Source organism: Erythranthe guttata, chromosome 7, assembly GCF_056151865.1.
Source record: "Erythranthe guttata isolate IM_541 chromosome 7, IM_541, whole genome shotgun sequence".
In the NCBI taxonomy this organism is placed as follows: Eukaryota; Viridiplantae; Streptophyta; class Magnoliopsida; order Lamiales; family Phrymaceae; genus Erythranthe; species Erythranthe guttata.
In genome coordinates this window covers 14,006,066-14,024,848 of record NC_142539.1, presented here as the reverse complement: position 1 = coordinate 14,024,848, position 18,783 = coordinate 14,006,066, and the positions used below count along the sequence as shown (strand labels likewise).

Genomic DNA, 18,783 nt, shown 5'->3' with positions numbered 1-18,783 from the left:
GAAATCGAAACGAGATTTCCGAATTTCGTAGTTCACGATCGAAAAATATTCGAATTTAGAATCATTTTTTTTCATTTTGGTTTTGGAAACTCCAATATCTGATTTTTTTTCCATTTTTTTTTTTTGATGTGAACCGGAATCGTATATAAAATTACCATAAATTCTGGTTTACAATCCAAATTTAGTTCCGAATATTTCGATTATCTTCCAATCCAAATTTAGAAATAATGTTTTTTTGGAATTCTTTTTGTGTCCAGATTCCAATATTGACTTTTTTTTTTTTTTTTTTTTGAACTTTTTTTTCTGCAAAGTTTTTTTTGCAATCACTTTTGGACATGTTTTTATCTTATTCGAACTCTACATTTTGAAGCAAGATGATCATAATATGTATTTTTTGGCTTGTATATATCAGATTGTGGTGCATCATAAACTGAATTTGTACATAAAACGAGTACAAACTAGAGCACATTCCATGTAATCTAGATGATTATGTTGAATTTGACACCATAAGGGTGGACGTGTAAGAAAAAATCATAGTTGATGGGTAGATGTAATTATCCAAACAAGATGGGTTTTTTTGTAAATTGACCATACCTCAGGGGTGTTTGTAATTTACCCTTTATTGCAACATCAAAACTTAGAAGAAAATTCAAGTGAAAGTGAGTCTGAATCATAAAGGTGAGGAGAATCAGTACAGTTTTCAGAGGTAGAGGAGGGAATAGGGTATGTAGGTGATTCTGAAATTGATGATGACCACTCTCATGTTGAAGCTTTTTGGTTGGCTTTTTGGTTTTATGTATGAAAAGAAATAGTAAAGTGAGAAATTCAGATTTATTCCAAGTGTAAGGAAACAAAAGAGTGAACTGAAAATTATAGGAAAATTACATTGTTCGTCTTATTTTACCCACTTTCTCAAAATTGTCCCTAAATATTTTGGAGTTACAGTATTAGTCCCTAATGATGCCATTTTTTGACAGAATTGGTCCGCCGTTTATTTCTACAGTTAAGTTGGATGGAAAATGGCATGTGCCTCTCACATGCTTTCAATTTACAACACTGCATGAAAATGGACTTTAAAGTTTTAACAATACGCATTGCATCTTGTAAAACTGATTTTTCATAATTATTATTTTTAATTATAATTTAATACAAAATCGAAATCACGTAAATTCCCAAAAAGTCAACTGGATAATTGTTTCAAGATATTTTCGATTTTTTTTAAATCAAAATATAGTCTAAAATTTAAAATTTTGTTTCAAAATCGGCATTTTTCGAATTCGATTAAATAATATCGTTTCAAACCAAAAAAAAAAAAAAAACCCCGATAGAAATTGGGGAATTATAAATCGTTATTCCAATTTTCACTTCTAATCAATTCCAAAAATTCCACTTTTGAAACAATATATCAAGTTTTAAATCATTCAATATGGGTGAAATTTGGAACGAAGTTTTCTTATCACGCCTAGTTGGATCGAATTTTTATTTTATTTTAAAATAATATTTTCATTCAATTTCCAAAAATGCCAATTTTAAAACACTATATTCATTTTTTTGGACAGTATTACGATTTTTTTTTAAATATTTCTGAATTTATTTTGAAAAAATTATCGATTTTTAGATTATTAAATAAGGGTGAAAATTGGAACAGAGTTTTCTTACTCTGTCTATTACGATCTGATTTTTATTTTATTTAAAACAATAATTTTCATTCGGATTCAAGAAATTCCGGTTTTAAAAAATTATATTATTGTTTTAGACAATACTTCTAAAAATATTTTGAAACAATTTATGAATTTTAGATTATTAAATAAGGGTGAAGATTGGAATGGAGGTTTCTTTTCCCGCCTATTCTGATCGAATTTTTATTTTATCTTGAAACAATATTTTCATTTGAATTCTGAAAATCTTGATTTCGAAAGCAATATTTTATTTTTTTTTAAACAATATTTCAATTGTTTAAAGAATATTTCTCAAAAGAGTCAAGAATATTGTAATTTTCCCGAAAAATACACATTTTGTTTAGGATAATTGATGAATATATTAATGCCTCGTTTGGTTGGGGAGATTAGCCATTTTTAACTAAATAATTGGGTTTTGTTTGCTGTTTGATATCTCCAATAACTTACCGGGTTGACATGCAAATATTACGTTATCTTGCATTTTAGGAAACTTTTTCGTTGGACATTTCAGGGTCCGATAAAATAATTGGGTTTTCAATAGACTATTTAATTTTATCTTGACTTATCTTATTTTGGTAACCAAACGAGGCCTAAGCAAACGAATACAAAAATGAGTCGACAACCGGCCAACCACAATCACAAAAACATGAAATAAGAATATCATATAGAAACCCATATAGAAATTCAGAAGAAAAAAAAAATCAATAATGACCAACATATTACAAAACAATGGAAAGACAAGAAGAGAGCAAGTGTGTGTGTGTATGTATTGTATTCTTATTCAAGTGTATTACAACTCCATATAATGGTCTCCCTTTTATAGTACAAGAAGACTATTCAAAAGGCCATGAGTTACAAGGGAATGAATAGCCTTAACATCCACCATTATCACCTCTAATTACATACACTAATAATTTTGTAACTCCTATAGACATCCACCATTAGGTTACATAATACAACAAGCCATTTTCAACATTCCAAAAACCTAATTAAACTCGACAAGCCGAAAATAAATAATTTATATTTTCGGAACAACTTTCTTCATCATTTCTAAAAGAACATCATCTTTCTTGGACCCTTGCAGGTGATTAATTAACATGGACGAAGTAGATGCGTCGGCAAAGAATCCTTTTTTGTGCATTTCCTCTAAGAATGGCATTGCCTTGTCCAACTTTTTCTTCTTCAACAAGCAATGAATAATGATGTTGTATGTCATGCTATTCGGTGCGCAACCACTTCTCTCCATTTTTATAAGCAAATCTTTTGCCTCGTCGACGAACCCTTCTTCACAAAGTGAACCAATAATGACATTATATACGTGATTATTAGGTTCCAACCCCTTGGAAGGAAGTTCGTTTAAAAGCTTTTTCGCATCTTCAAGTTTCCCATCTTTGCACAAACCATTAATCAGGATACCGTATGTGACTATACTAGGACTTACTCCTTTGTCTTCCATCATCTTTAGAAATGAAAACGCTTCAGAAATCTGACGAGTCTTGCACAAGCCTTCCAACAAAGTATTGTAAGTACGTAAATTAGGATTTACTTGCCGAGCTTCCATATCTTTGTAAAGTTTCCATCCATCAGCGTTTCTACCTTGACTTAGTAATCCATGTATCATGGTGGTATAGGTAATTGTATCAAGGTACTCTAAACCTTTAGAAGAAGCTTCGAGAAAAAGACGCCAAGCTTCATCCACTTTACCATTCTTGCAATACCCGTTGATTAAAGAGTTATAGGTGACGATGCATGGCTTAAGGTCGTTGCCCGTTATAGAATCAAATACTTCTTTCGCTTTATCCATTTTCCCTTGCAAACAGTATCCGTCTATCAACGCGGAATACGTGAAAATATTAGGACGAATGTTTTGTTGCTTCATAATTTCCAAAACATCTTCAGCCTCTTTAACATTTCCTTCCTTGCAAAACGCGTTCACTAATATACTAAAAGTAACAACATTTAAGGAAATCTTGTTATTGACCATTTCATTTAATAAGTCTTTGACCTCTTTCCATCTACCGAAATCGCATAAGCCCTGAATCATCGAGGTATATGTTACAACAGTGGCCGAAAGTCCCTCGTCAATCGTTCTAGATTTGAGCTGGAGAGCATCATCCACCATTCCGCCTTTACATAAGCCATTAATTACTGCATTATAAGCCTTAACATTGGGCTTATAGATCGTCTTTTCCAATAACAAAAGCAAATCATGGGCAGTATGAACACGTCCAGCTTTGCAGAGCCCATCTATCGCAGTAAGAATCGTAACATCGTTCGGCTCACAAAGTTTCAAAGTCAAAATCTTTTTGAACAATTTTTCCGCATCGGCCACTTTATCATCTAAAAAGAGCCCTTTTAAGAGGGTGGTGAATGTTGTAACATTTGCCTCGTAACCGTGTTTAAGGAAGCTGCCGAAGACAGCAAAACCAACGTCTACACGCTTCAAATGGCAGCAACAATTAATCAAGATGGTCATTGTGTACTCATTTACAGGGGCACCCAGTTCACGCATTTCGTCGAACAGTTGAAGGGCAACCGAGTATTGTTTCATATTGACAATAACTTGCAATTGTTTGGTGAATTCAAAAATGGGGGGCTGCGGACGCATTCTCACCATTTTGCGAAACAAGAGAATTGCTTCATCTACTTCGCTTTCCCAGCTCAAATCTCTTTTGAAATTAGGTGAAAAAAGTCTCTCTTTGTGGCGCACGCTATGAAAATTTAAAGAAAATAAAGAGAATGGATCAGCAAAAATACAATAATTAGGAGAATATTTAGCAGCAATTGCTCTACGAATAGCAGAAATCCTCATCTTCTCGAAGCGATTTTTGTGAAGAAAATTCAACTGCAGTGCAAAATGAAATGAAAAAGGTGGACTCTGTTGTTTAATGGATATAATTGGCTAATTACATCTAGACCCCTTTAAAATAGTATAATTACAAGGTATTTTTATTGACTCTTAATTTTGCAACTAAGTAATTGTTTATTCATTACCTTCCCTCTAAGTTTATTTTAATAAAAAGTGTTTATTGCAATTAGTACCCCTATCTTTATTATTTATGATTCAAATTTTGTTAGCACACAACCCCTGACCAGAGTTACTAAAATAACAAAGAATAGTTGTTTTGCAATCTATATATCTATATATAATATAAAAAGAGGATCTATACCCTCAATGATTGACATGTGGCAAATGATGATGTCATTTATCAAAATTGCTTAGTTGGAGTTCAATTGATGAGGTGGATTCTTTAATTGGTGAGTTGTCAATTTTATTTTGGTATGTATTTAAGTTATTTCCTATTTAACATTTATACACTTATTTAAACAATTACCACATGTATATATATTATTCCAAAGGTAATATTTTATAAATTTGAAATAAAAAATCTTATTTACATTTTCAATATTTCAAAATATATTTATTAAAAAAATTTATGATACTCAATTATTTTACGAATATTCAAATAATTTTTAGAAAGAAATATTCTTTTTAATATTCAAATATTAAAATAAAGGAATACAGTTGTTTTTTTTTTTTTTTGAATTTTCAATATTTTGGAATATTCGAATATCCATTCCATTAAAAATAATTATAAAACAAATATTTTTATTTTTTTAATTGTACTATTTAATCTATATATTATATAAAAAGAGGATCTATAGTCTCAATGAATGACATGTGTCAAATTCTTATGTCATCTTCTCAAATTGCTTAGTTGAAATTAAATTGCTTATGTGTATTAGTAAATTGCTTAGTTGTCATTTTTAATTTGGTATATATTTAAGTTGTTTCCTTTTTAATATTTGCACACTCATTTAATTATTAGCACATATACATATTCTTTCATGAATTTTATATTTTAAAACGTAAGAGAAAAATATTATTTCACTTAATTAATTTTCCAAATATCGTAATATGCTGATTGTATTTTTTTTTTTTTTGCATTATTTGATTTAAATTTGTAATTTAAATAATTATGTTAATTATAAATTTGTGGTTTGAATATACATTTAAATAATTTGTAAAACATTTAAGTGTAATTGAATATGCATTTGAATAATTTATGACATTTAGATTTAAAAAAAAAATTATGATATTTATAAAATTTACCTTATTGAGTTTGATTTGTTCTTTATTTAAGTTAATTTATGACATCTAGATTTAAAAAAAAAACTTATGATATTTATAAAATTTACCTTATTGAGTTTGGTTTGTTTTAAGGGGCTATTAGTGAGAACCCCCTCTAGTATTTTTTTAATAAAGATGGGTCCAGCCCCATTTCCTTTATTAGTGATAGATCCAACTTTTTTTAATTCTCAAATTTACCCTTTCTTACTATTCACTATCCACTACTTTAATATCTATTTCATTTTTTTCTTTTAATTATAATATTCGTTTATTTATTTAAAAAAAAATTAATTTTTTTTCTTTCAATTTTATTATTTTTATTGTACAGTTTTTTGTTTTCATACCGATTATAAAATTCCGAAAACAGCTATAAAATTTCCGTAATCAACTATTTCCGAAATCAACTATTTCCGAAATTGACTATTTCCAGAATCAACTATAGATTACTGAAAACAACTATTTTTTTTGTTCGTTTAATTTATTTCTCGAAACAACAATCACAAAAAATAGGTATATTTAATAGCATGTTTACTAAAATTATATCAACTACAAATTGACTAAAATCAACCATAACAAATTGAAATTAACCAAAAAATTTATCAAATCAACTTAAAATTATCTAAACCAACTATAAAAATCGAAAACAACTATAATTTATCTAAATCAACTATAAAATAAAAAATCTCAATTTAAGAGATTAAACAACTATAGTTCAATCCAGATGCTGGACATTACAGTCGCATATCCATCGAGAAAGGTCTATATCTCCACCGACCATGTGTTGAATCCGAAGTCTGTGAGGGTGATTTGTTCCATCGCCACTGTCTCAACCACTCCCCAACTTCTACATGTCAATAACTCTCAGGTGAAGAAAGGACGCAAATCCCTTGCGTTAACCGTCAATTACCACTCTGCCACATCAGATCCCCACTGCGGATACCTAAAATGGTTTTAGAGAAAATTAGTATAAAAAATCAACTACACACACATTTTTATCGAAAATCATAAATACATATCTGAACCGAATCTGAAAATTCGATCTAAAATTGGCAAAAGATAGGATGAATTAACTGCTTTGCTCCGATGAGTTTTTTTTTATCACCGGTTTCATCCTCGGGCTGAATGAATCGGCAAGAGCCGCGACTCGAGGCAATCAGAGAGCGATTGTTGCTTACTGAATGATGGCTTCTGGTATTTGGCGAGACTCAAAAAGAATAAAGGATTAACGAGAACACCGTTGGTCGGTGACGACGGCGGTGGATGGAGGGCAGCGACAACGGCGGTGGATGGAGGACAGCGACGATGGCGGTTGACGGAGAGTGGCGGTGAGGATATGAGATCTGGTTTAAAGTTGGGGATAGAAACGAGAGAGAGGTGGTGGCTGGAGAGAAAAAAAGAGATGAAGAAGAGAAATAGGGTTTAGTGATTTTATATGATAACTAAGGGTAATATAGACATACCCCTTAAAATCTGAATTTATGTTTAATTAAAATATTAAATAAGGGGGTTCTCACTAATATGTAAAATGAAGTCATATCCATCTTAATATAGTCAAATGTATTGGGGGGTTTTCACTAATTATCCCTTGTTTTAATTGCTATGATGAATATCCAGATTTCAAATATTACTTTTCTAGATCTTGCCAATCAATTATTCTGTGTGAAAGGTAAGTTGTAATACTCATTTTTTTTTTCTCTAATTATGCAAATCAACTGTTTTTTTTTCTTCCGAATAAGACTGATAAATACTAATTGATTTTATATGTGGTGCATAGAATCATGGACACAATGTTTGACAAATATATATATATATATATATATATATATATATATATATATATATATATATATATATATATATATATATATATATATATATATATATATATATATATATATATATATATATATATATATATATATATATATATATATATATATATATATATATATACCTCAGGGACCCCATCCCTTGACCCGACAAGGATTGATGGAGGAATGTAAATCATGATAACTCAACGGCCCGTTAAGGTAGCGGACTTGGACCTGGTGCCCACAAGGAACCAACCCTCATTGGAGTTGAAATTCCCACACTGCGGCTGCCAGGATTCGTTCCTAGGACCTTGCACCAACTTACCACCTCCGGAACCAGTTGAGCTACACCAATGCGGGCAGAATATAATTACTTTAATTTGATGTTATGTTGAGTAATAAATTATTATTATAAACTTTCTTTTAATATATCCCTTCTATTCCGCAAAATTGCTCTATATATGTAGTTTTTTACTCACATTTGTACTCCATGCCTGCAACTTCTTCTTCCCTATACTCATTTCTTCTCTAATTGTCTAACATCTTTAATTTCTTTCTTTTGACAAATTAATCGAAAATATTAGTCTAATAACAATTTGTATCTATCTTCTATCATTTGAATCTGTCTCCCCTAAATCTTCTATATTGCCATAATCATATTTATATTTTTGCATCAAGTATGTACGTAGTCGGTTCGATGGAATATCTTTGATTCCGGTGCCGGCGCGTCTCAATTGAAGCTTATCTTTATTGCAATTCCACGAAATTTTTTATTATTGTTTATTTATGTTAATATTAAATATTTGTATTCGATTTTATTTTTAGATTGTTTCGGCTTATTTCCATCATTTTTTCGGGTGTTTGTGTTGTTAAGGTTGAAGAGCCGTTTTTGGAAGGCATCTAAAAAATCAATACATATGATTAGCGCAGCACTTAAGACAAGTAATTTAGTTGCACTTTGGTTTCATTTGATGAGTTGGATTTATATTATGATTTTGTTTGATTTTTTCATCTATTGAGTATGCCAGTTGCGATTAATACGCTAGACAATTGCACCATGCAAATAAAGTATGTAAGAAAACCTAAAATTGACGCAAAATTATTCCATGTCTTTTCAAGTTATATCATCCCAGCATAAATTTACACAAGATTAATTACGACCTCGCACTTATATAATCTCATTTGTGAAGTCATCATTTTTCTGAAACGATGTTAAAATGATCTTCCAATTTACATAATTGATGGAAATGCCATAATTGATGTACTTTTTTTTTTCTTCCAAATTTCCTAACTTAACTGTGTTTTTTGATATGTTAATGTGTATTTCAAACTTCAAATTCAAAATTTCCTGACTTTTTTCTCTTGAATGGCCTATGTGTATGAAATATTTAATAATGAGATTCAAATCTACCATTATAATCAAATGAACATTGGATTAAACAAATGAAAAAAAGAAAATAACATAAAAGTTGTGATGGGGAGTTCACTTTGATATCATTTCTTATTTGATCTTCTTTTCTTTATATTGTAATTTGTTTTAAATTTTAATATTGGTTTTTTTTTTTTTTTATCTTTACACGTTTTTTTCTTTATTTTTTCACGTAAACACAACTATAAAATCATCATAACCTAATCCATCACCCCCATTAGATTTTTATTCCATATTTCTTTATTTTTCTGTTATTTTTTATGGATTCTCATTGACTTCTATTTTTCTTCACGTAAACACAACTATAAAATCATCATAACCTAATGTATTTATTATCTATATATAATATAAAGGGTGAAAATTTAGACCAGATAGCCTGTTTTAATAGGAAAATCGGATGACATAGGATGATTGACACGTGGATAATTTAAATAAAAAATATAATTAGAATTCTAATAATTGTAAAAAAGAAAAATAAAAAAAGGAAAAAGAAAAACCCCAGCATAACACCCATGTCCCGTAACCCCTTTAACCCTAATTATAATGAGCGTGATTTATTAAGAGTTAAGACTTACGAGTGCCACATGTCAAAAATTAGTAGAATCCGATTTATATTAAATATCGACTGATCCGCTCAGAATTTAACCTCTACTATAAAAAGAGGATCTATGCCCTCAGTGACATGTAGCAAATATTGATTATTGTGGCATCTCAAATTGATTAGTTGACTTCTCATTTTTTTATGAGTTTAATTTGTTTCCTATTTAATATTTGCACAATCATCTAAACATTATCACATAAACATACATTTTTTAATACATTTAATCTATATATAAATTCGAAAAATATTTATCTTATTTATACCTTTAATTTTTGAAATATATTTGTTTGAATGTTCAATTTTATGAATATTGAAATAAATTTTAGGATTTTTTTTTCATTGTAACAATCGACTAATTTTAAGAATAAAATACATTTTTTTTTAATTTTCGTAATTATAGAATATCGGAATATGTATATATATATATATATATATATATATATATATATATATATATATTGTTAGAATTATTTCGTGCAAATTAATTATAAATTTGTGTCCGATAAATCCCAGATTCAGTTTTAGCTACTGTTCTACTGTTTTACGAAGAGTTGCAACAGTTAATGGAACAGTAATAAAAAGACACAAATTTTAAAGTGGTTCGGATACAATTGTACCCTACATCCACGGGGACCTGCAAATGAAATTCACTAATTTTTAGTTTTACGAATACAGTAATAGGACTTAATCGAAAATGCAAAGACTCCCTCTTTGTCGACGCCGTTCTTGTATCCTACGCTGAATTGTCAATCTTCACTTTGCAGCACGTCCCTTTCCGCACGGTTGAAATTTCTTCAACGCTGAGTCCCTCAGTCGGCGGATCGACCTCCTCCCGAGATCTTCTGAGTTCTTCTCCCGAAGAACCGATCTTCTTTTCGCGTGAAAGAAGCAAATCGTTTGCTGTGTTTTTCTTCTCGAATAAGATCACAACTCAGGTGCAGCAACGCAAGAGCAGAAAAAGTTTTTCTCTCAAAATAAAAGGGACAGTCTGTAATGACGTTGATGCTCCCTTCTTATAATTCCTTAGTTGTATTGGTAGAGCCCTACAAAATTAGAGCCCATTAGGTTAGATAAATTCTTCACGTAAGGAACAAGGAATTATGACAACAAGGAAAGTCTTAGTCAAATAAATTCCTTGTTAATAAAACACTAAGGTAATTAAATAAATTAATGACAAAATAAGAGTTTAAAGAACTAAGGAAACTTCCCTAGTTTTTATACACGGTTTTCACACACGTGTTGAAAACCCGAAATTAGAATCCTCTCGGATTCTAACAATCTCCCCCTTTGTCATCTATTTATTATAATCAAGTCCTCCCCCTTGATCAAATACCTGACAAAAACATTAGACTGCATAATAGAGTAACCGTTAGAACAGTTCAAAACAAAACATCAGTCAAAAGAAGAACAGAGTTAAGCCTAGCAGACTTTTAGAGGCCGTTGTTCAGAAAATCAATTCGACAACCACAAAAAAAAAAAAAAAAAAAAACTACTCCAGAATATATTCAGCATCAACGAACAACTCCTCGTCATCATTCGTATCAACTTCAGCTGATGTACCATCAACTGTTGGAACAGTTGGAGCAACAACAGTTCAGTAGTAGTTCCAGCAGATGCATCAGCTCCCCCTGTATGCAGTTCCTCCTGGGTTGATGCGTCGTTGTCAACTCCCCCTCAAGAATAATCTCCCCCTTTCTGAGCAAGGGCAGTAAAATAGTCGAGTTTCTTCTTTGAAAAAAAAACGACCTCGACAATCAGAGACCCCACTAGGTAGGTTGGCATAAAAATTATGAACCACTTGACAGACGCCACCGGGTTTGATGCTCTCGGAGAAGGAACCGAGAATTAAAAGCAGCGACAGCAGAGATAGGCACCACGGGATCCGGTGCAGAGTGACCTGCGGTGGTGCGAGTAGCGGAAGGCGAGGCAGAGTGAGTAACGCGTCGACGAGAGCGGCGAGGTGGCGGGGTGCAGGTGAGGCCGGTTTGGGTGGTTGCGATGGCGGTGCACACGGTGGTGGTGACGATTGGGCCGCCGGCGAGTGTGGCAGTAGAGGAGATGGTGGAGAATAGATGAACGGTCACGGCGGTGAGACTGGCGGCGACAGCGGTGGAGAAAACCTAGGGACCAAAATTTTCAGCGGAGGCGGCCGTGAGAAGGAGTGGGGGCTCCCAAAAGGCAAGAGGCACGGCATCCAACGGCTCTTCGAAGGCAGGGCGGTCATCGGAGCGGCGTCGCGGCGGAGGAGCTGCCGAAGACGCGGTTGCTGGTCGAGATGATCGTCGTTTGGACGAAGAAGACGATCCACCGGTGCTTTTTCGTTTCCCCATAACTGTGCTCTTGGATTCCTTTGATTTGAGTGCAGATTTGAGATTTGCTGCAAAGGAGAAAGAAGGAAAAGAGAGCAGTAGAGAAGAAAACCAATTTGGAGAAAAAAAAACGAAAAGGGGCATAAACATAGGTAACTGTTGGTCTTCTCAGGGGTATTTTAGCAATTTAGGAAGATTATAGTGAAGAAATTGCAAGTATTATTCTGCCAATAAGGAGAGCAATTTTATAAAAATTAAATTCAGGTACAGCAACTCTCAACCTTCACATATGAAGCCCAATCACAGTTCAAGAAAACTTCGAGAAGAAAAAAATGTTCAGAAAAGTGGGTGACTTCAAAAAAATGATTGCCGCCAAAACATATACGAACCCACCCCGTTTTTTTTTTTTTTTTTTTTTTTTATATATATATATGCCTAATATGCAGAATTAAATTACTAGGACGAGAAAAATAAACGTGAGAAAACGAAAGAGAGTATGAGTGAGTAAACACGAGTGAATAGAATACTATTAGGACTATCAAACCCATGGGGTTTATCTTCAATTTTAACAAAAAAGCAAGCTCCGAAATACAAACTAACAAGACTAACAATAAATTTAATACTCTCAAATCAAGCACAAAAACGCTCTTATTAGGTAGCATACACACCCTACTAATGGTAGCTTTTTCATGAAGAACAGAGCAATTTAATTAGCGAGATAGTTGCAGTCGTGCAATGTGTAGTTCCCTGGGCTTTCTAATTGAGTCGTATGGTGAGGGTTCGGTCATGAGGTTTACCGGCTCAACTCAAAAAGGCTTCGAACTATTCACTGACCATATAAAAGTTTACAGTGGTCGTGCAATGTGTAGTCCCCTGGGCTTTCTATTTGAGCCTTGTAGGAGCTTTCGGCCACGTGATTTACTGACTCAACTCAAAAAGGCTTCGAACTATTCACAAACCAATTTATTATATATAGTTTAAACAAAAATTCAAGAGTAGCTTTCACTCATTTGGAGAGGCAGCTTTTCCTTATGAAAGTGTTAAACCATGACGAGATTGTGAAGAGTATTAAATAAACTAAAGCCTCTATAGCCATCATTCGGGGATTGATGAAGTTTTACCTCACAAAGTTTGAAAGTACAGATAGTATCCAATACACAAGAGTTTTCATCACATGCAGCATGACTAATGCATAACTTAGATGAACAAAATGCAGTATGTGTGATGTGTCCATAAAAACCTAAAAGTTGCAAGTCTGGACACAGACAGTTGCAACAGTTTATGCAGCTGCACAGATCAAACAATACAGATTCCAAGCGAATTTCGCAAGGAATCGAACCTATGTGCATCAAGGGGTTTAGTAAAGATGTCAGCAAGTTGTTTTTCTGTTGTGACATACTCTAATGAGACAGTTCCTTCCTCTACCAGATTTCTAATGAAGTGGTACCGGATTTCAATATGCTTAGTTCGAGAGTGCTGTACTGGATTCTTGGAAATATTAATTGCACTCATATTGTCACAATAAATATGCAATAAATCTTGACTAATACCATAATCACATACCATTTGTTTCATCCATAAGAGTTTTTTGCTGTACCAGGACACGAGATTGTTCCCAAGATAGAAGCATCCTCCAGTTGTGCTTTTTCGATCATCTGCATCACCTGCCCAATCAGCATCGCTAAAGCCTCGGGTTTGAATTCCTTCTTCTACCGGACCAATGACTTGATCCACTGGATGATTCTTCTTGACTCTTCTTGAGGGTTCCTTGTGAGTTTGATCATCCAATTCGAGAGGCCTGACTTCAGCTTCGTCTCCTGTTTCAGAATTGATGTCACTTTCTTCTGAAATGGTAGAGGCTGCATCAACTGTTGGAACTGTTGGTGCGACACTGGAGCTGTTTTCCGATTCCTTTGTTGGTTCCTCTTCCTGTAGTCCAGCAGAGACAAGAATATAGCAGTTGTCAGATGATCGAGTTCCTTGAATAACACAATTCTCGTCTTTGTCTAATACTCGACATGTGAATTTGTTGAATCTGACTTCAAGATCTTGATCACATAACTGGCTGATGCTTATCAGATTTGACGTGAGTCCTTCTACAAATAGTACATTCTTCAGCTTTGGGAGATTCTCATGATTTAGCGATCCTTTCCCTAGCACTTCACCATTTTTTCCGTTTCCAAAGGTAACAGCTCCACCGGTGATTTGTTGATAGTTTTTCAGAAACTCTTTAACACCGGTCATATGTCGTGAACACCCACTGTCAAAATACCAATCATTAGTAGTACTTGCTTTTAAAGAAGTAATCGCAGATAAGCATTTAAACGTGGACTTTTCATCCCAAATTTTTTGCTGAGGTCTATTGGAAATATCGATTTTATTTTTGGGTTTTTGAGAGGGTGAAGGAAAATAATCAGCCCTAGCAGAGTAAAGAGAACGAGCCACAAGCTTTTTCACAAGTTTTAAATATTTGAAGCATCTAGGACGTATGTGACCTGGACTTTGACAGAAAAAACAAGTGGGAATAAACCTTTTCTTTGAATTGTGTTTCGTTGCTTCAACAGTTGCAACTGTTTGTGAGACAGAAGCTTGTTTAACAAAGTTGATTTTTCTGTTTTGATCTTCCTTTCGCTTTAGATCAACTTTGGGTAGCTGACTCCCTCCTATGCCTAGACGATTATAGTTTGGCTTGTTGTTGCTTAAGATTTCATCTAGATTACCTCTACCCAAGTTCAATTTTGCAATTGCTTCTTGAGTTTGAGTAAGTTTAGCCTGCAAACTATTTTTCTCTTGATCACTAGATATGATCCTTTTCTCAAGAGTAGAGATTCTTACCTTTAGTGTCTTGTTTTCCTCTATAAGCACAAACTTCTCCTTTTCCAGGAAGTTATTTACCTTAACGACGTCGAGCCATTTTTGGTACATTTTTTCATATACCTCCTTTACTTCATCCAAGGTTGGTTCTTCCTCATCACTGCTGCTGTTTAGATCCTCTGCAAAAGAAGAATTTTCGTTTAGATTTTTGTCATAATCAGAACACATATTTTCATACCTGGATTCTGTTTCACAGTCTGTTGCAACAGTTGAAGCAACAGTTGATTCTGAGTTGTCCAGAGGAACTTTGATGCTGAATGCTACAAAGTTAGTGACTTGATCGTTGTTTCCTTGGTCATCATCAGATTCTTCTTCATCGCTCCAAACAGTAGTAAGTGATATTTTCTTCTTTTTCTTCAGGGTGTTTGCGCATTCTGATTGAATGTGACCAAAGCCTTCGCATTCTCGACATTGTATTCTTCTTGGTTTTGACTCCTCTGAGTTATCTTGATTTGAATTTCTCCTCGAATTTTGAAAGTTCACGGTTTTCCCTGTGCTTGGAAGATTTCCCCTTTTACCGATCTTTTTGAGAAATTTCCCAAAATTTTTCGATAGTATTGCCAAGGATTCCTCTACCGTCTGCTCATCTTCTTGAGTTGACGAATTTTGGGGTGTTGCATATGAAGTTTCTGCTTGAAAGGCTATCTTCTTTTCTCTAGGCTTTTCACGATGATTTTCACCATGATTGAGTTCTTGTGCCAGAAGTTTCCCCATGAGTTCGTCTAGTTTGAGCGTGTCAACATCTCTGACTTCTTCAATGGCAGCAATTCGGTAAGCAAATCTTTCAGGTAAAGAGCGCATCGCCTTTCTCACCAATTTGCTTTCAGAGTAAGGTTCACCGAGTGCATATGATTCATTGGAGATATCACATAATTTAGCATGGAAGTCAGTGATCGTCTCATTCTCTTCCATCTTCAAATTTTCGAACTTGGTGGCCAGCATTTGTAACTTCGACGTCCTCACAGTTGACGTTCCTTCGTATGTGACTTGAAGGATTTCCCAAGCTCTTTTAGCAGATTCACATGACGCTATTAGTTTAAATTGATTATCATCAACACCACTAAATATTGCGTTTAGGGCCCTTGAGTTGTAGTTTGCGAGTAGTATCTCTACGTCACTCCAATCTGCTTCTGGTTTGAAAGCTTCCATTTTGTCTTCTCCTTTGACCATGGGAGGTGTCCAACCAGTTATGATGGCGCGCCATGCTCTCTCATCTATGGATTTGATAAACATCTTCATTTTTGATTTCCAATATGAGTAGTTTGATCCGATTAGGAGAGGTGGGCGAGTAGTTGACGATCCTTCTCGTTGAGTATTCATATCTGCACAAAATAAGAGTAGTTAGTTCCCAAAATCTCACTAGATGTATTTAGTGACAGGCTCTTGATGCCAATTGTTAGAATTATTTCGTGCAAATTAATTATAAATTTGTGTCCGATAAATCCCAGATTCAGTTTTAGCTACTGTTCTACTGTTTTACGAAGAGTTGCAACAGTTAATGGAACAGTAATAAAAAGACACAAATTTTAAAGTGGTTCGGATACAATTGTACCCTACATCCACGGGGACCTGCAAATGAAATTCACTAATTTTTAGTTTTACGAATACAGTAATAGGACTTAATCGAAAATGCAAAGACTCCCTCTTTGTCGACGCCGTTCTTGTATCCTACGCTGAATTGTCAATCTTCACTTTGCAGCACGTCCCTTTCCGCACGGTTGAAATTTCTTCAACGCTGAGTCCCTCAGTCGGCGGATCGACCTCCTCCCGAGATCTTCTGAGTTCTTCTCCCGAAGAACCGATCTTCTTTTCGCGTGAAAGAAGCAAATCGTTTGCTGTGTTTTTCTTCTCGAATAAGATCACAACTCAGGTGCAGCAACGCAAGAGCAGAAAAAGTTTTTCTCTCAAAATAAAAGGGACAGTCTGTAATGACGTTGATGCTCCCTTCTTATAATTCCTTAGTTGTATTGGTAGAGCCCTACAAAATTAGAGCCCATTAGGTTAGATAAATTCTTCACGTAAGGAACAAGGAATTATGACAACAAGGAAAGTCTTAGTCAAATAAATTCCTTGTTAATAAAACACTAAGGTAATTAAATAAATTAATGACAAAATAAGAGTTTAAAGAACTAAGGAAACTTCCCTAGTTTTTATACACGGTTTTCACACACGTGTTGAAAACCCGAAATTAGAATCCTCTCGGATTCTAACATATATATATATATATATATATATATATATATATATATATATATATATATATATATATATATATATATATATATATATATATATATATATATATATATATATATATATATATATATATATATATATATATGAGTTTATGTGATGCTTGTTTTTTGCTTGCCATTACGAATTAACCTTCAGATCAGTCTGTTTTACGATTGTGTCCCACACGAACTCTGCACGCAACACGACATATACGCATTTATATATATATATATATATATATATATACTTCAAGTCATGAATGAACTTGGATAACATAATTAAGCTTCTAAGCTAATCTTATTTTCAAACAACCAAAGATAGCAAAACCACTGCCTGTATTATACATCATTTTTTATTTTGGTCCTTCAACTTTTTCTGGCATGAAATTGGTCCTCAAATAATTGGTTTTTGACAATTTTCGTCCACCAATTAAAATTGCCGTTTGTTGGACGGAAAAGTCACGTGTGAGGCATGTGACAATGCACATTAACACCATCTTTTTACCTATACTTGTAATTTAACCCCTATTTTACTTTATTCTTACAATTTTGTCCACCATTTAAAATTGCCGTTTGTTTGGACGGAAAAATCACAAGTGAGGCACGTGACAATGCACATTAACCCCTTCCTTTTCCCTATATTGTTAATTGAACCCCAATACCACTTTATTCTTACAATTTCGTCCAAATAAAATTAAATTCCAGAAATGTACTAAAAATGTAAAATGACAAAAATACCATAGGAGGGTTCTAGGAATTAGTACATTATATTTTATACACAAATATTGTTTATTTCTTTATTTTAATTTTTTAATAGAAAACGCTCTACTTAATTTGATTTACAAAATTTATTAAAGAGTTTTTTGTTTTAATTTTATAAATACAATTTATTTCATTATTTGGAATTATTGATGTGTAAAAAATAATGAAATATATATTGTAATTTCATAAATATTTTTTTAGTCGTTTATACAATAAAATCGATTTTGCCTAATCTTATAAATTTTATTGTATTTTTATTATTCTTTAATAATTTTTAATAGTATTTCAATTTCAAATAAAAAATACAAAAAGAAAAAAAAAACCAATTAAAAATCACTTCAATTAAAAAAGAAAGTAACACAGATGTCTAGTTGATGACTCGGCGGTGGAGTTGAAAATGGCAGACGGGGCGGGGATGGGGCATTCGAAACAATTTTTTTGAGATTTGATTTATTTTTGGACGAGTTTATAATAATAAAGTTAAACTGGTGCCAAATAAAAAATATAGGTAAAACAGGGGGTAGACCGTAGAAGTGCATGATCACGTGACTTTTCCGTCGAAATTAAGAGCAATTTCAAACGGTGGATGAAAATTGCAAAAACACCTAATTATTTGAGGACCAATTTTGTGACAGAAAAAGTTGATGGACCAAAATAAAAAAGAAGTATATAATATAGGGACCAAAACTGTAATTATCCCAGCTGTCTCAAAAGGAAACAATTAATCAAGATATTCATTGTATACTGATCTACAGAGGCAGCCCGTTGACGCATTTCGTTGAACAGGTTAAGGGCGACTGAGTATTGTTTCATCCTGGAAACAACTTGCAATAGTTTGTTGAATTCAGTAACAGAAGGCTGTGGCCGCAGCCTCACCATTTTACGAATCAAGAAAAGAAGGGGTAACCAAAAATACCGTACCTTATTCATAAGAAGACGTAGCTATAAGTGA

At 33.2% G+C, this 18,783-nt stretch overlaps 2 protein-coding genes across 2 annotated transcripts; both read right to left on the bottom strand.

The window, feature by feature from the left end:
- Positions 1–2,432: 2,432 nt before the first annotated feature.
- LOC105953849 (uncharacterized) lies at positions 2,433–4,579 on the bottom strand. Its single transcript, XM_012977528.2, has one exon. It carries the CDS (start codon positions 4,489–4,491, stop codon positions 2,698–2,700), a length of 1,794 nt encoding a protein of 597 aa, XP_012832982.2. The 5' UTR covers positions 4,492–4,579; the 3' UTR covers positions 2,433–2,697.
- A 7,153-nt stretch (positions 4,580–11,732) lies between these two features.
- Positions 11,733–16,074, bottom strand: LOC148769768 (uncharacterized). The gene is made up of 2 exons (XM_088820341.1): positions 13,525–16,074; positions 11,733–12,029 (listed from the first exon to the last, which is right to left on the bottom strand). The coding sequence occupies exons 1-2, from the start codon at positions 16,072–16,074 to the stop codon at positions 11,733–11,735; spliced, it is 2,847 nt and encodes a 948-aa protein (XP_088676467.1).
- Between the last annotated feature and the right edge of the window lie 2,709 nt (positions 16,075–18,783).

What these genes read in the sequence shown, in the direction of transcription:
- LOC105953849 (XM_012977528.2), bottom strand. Translation starts at nt 4,491, where the DNA reads ATGAGGATTTCTGCTATTCGTAGAGCAATTGCTGCTAAATATTCTCCT.
- LOC148769768 (XM_088820341.1), bottom strand. Translation starts at nt 16,074, where the DNA reads ATGAAGATGTTTATCAAATCCATAGATGAGAGAGCATGGCGCGCCATC. An exon ending in TCTTATGGATGAAACAAATG is followed by an intron (nt 12,030 to 13,524) that starts GTATGTGATTAT and finishes TCTCCTTTGCAG; the next exon opens with CAAATCTCAAATCTGCACTC.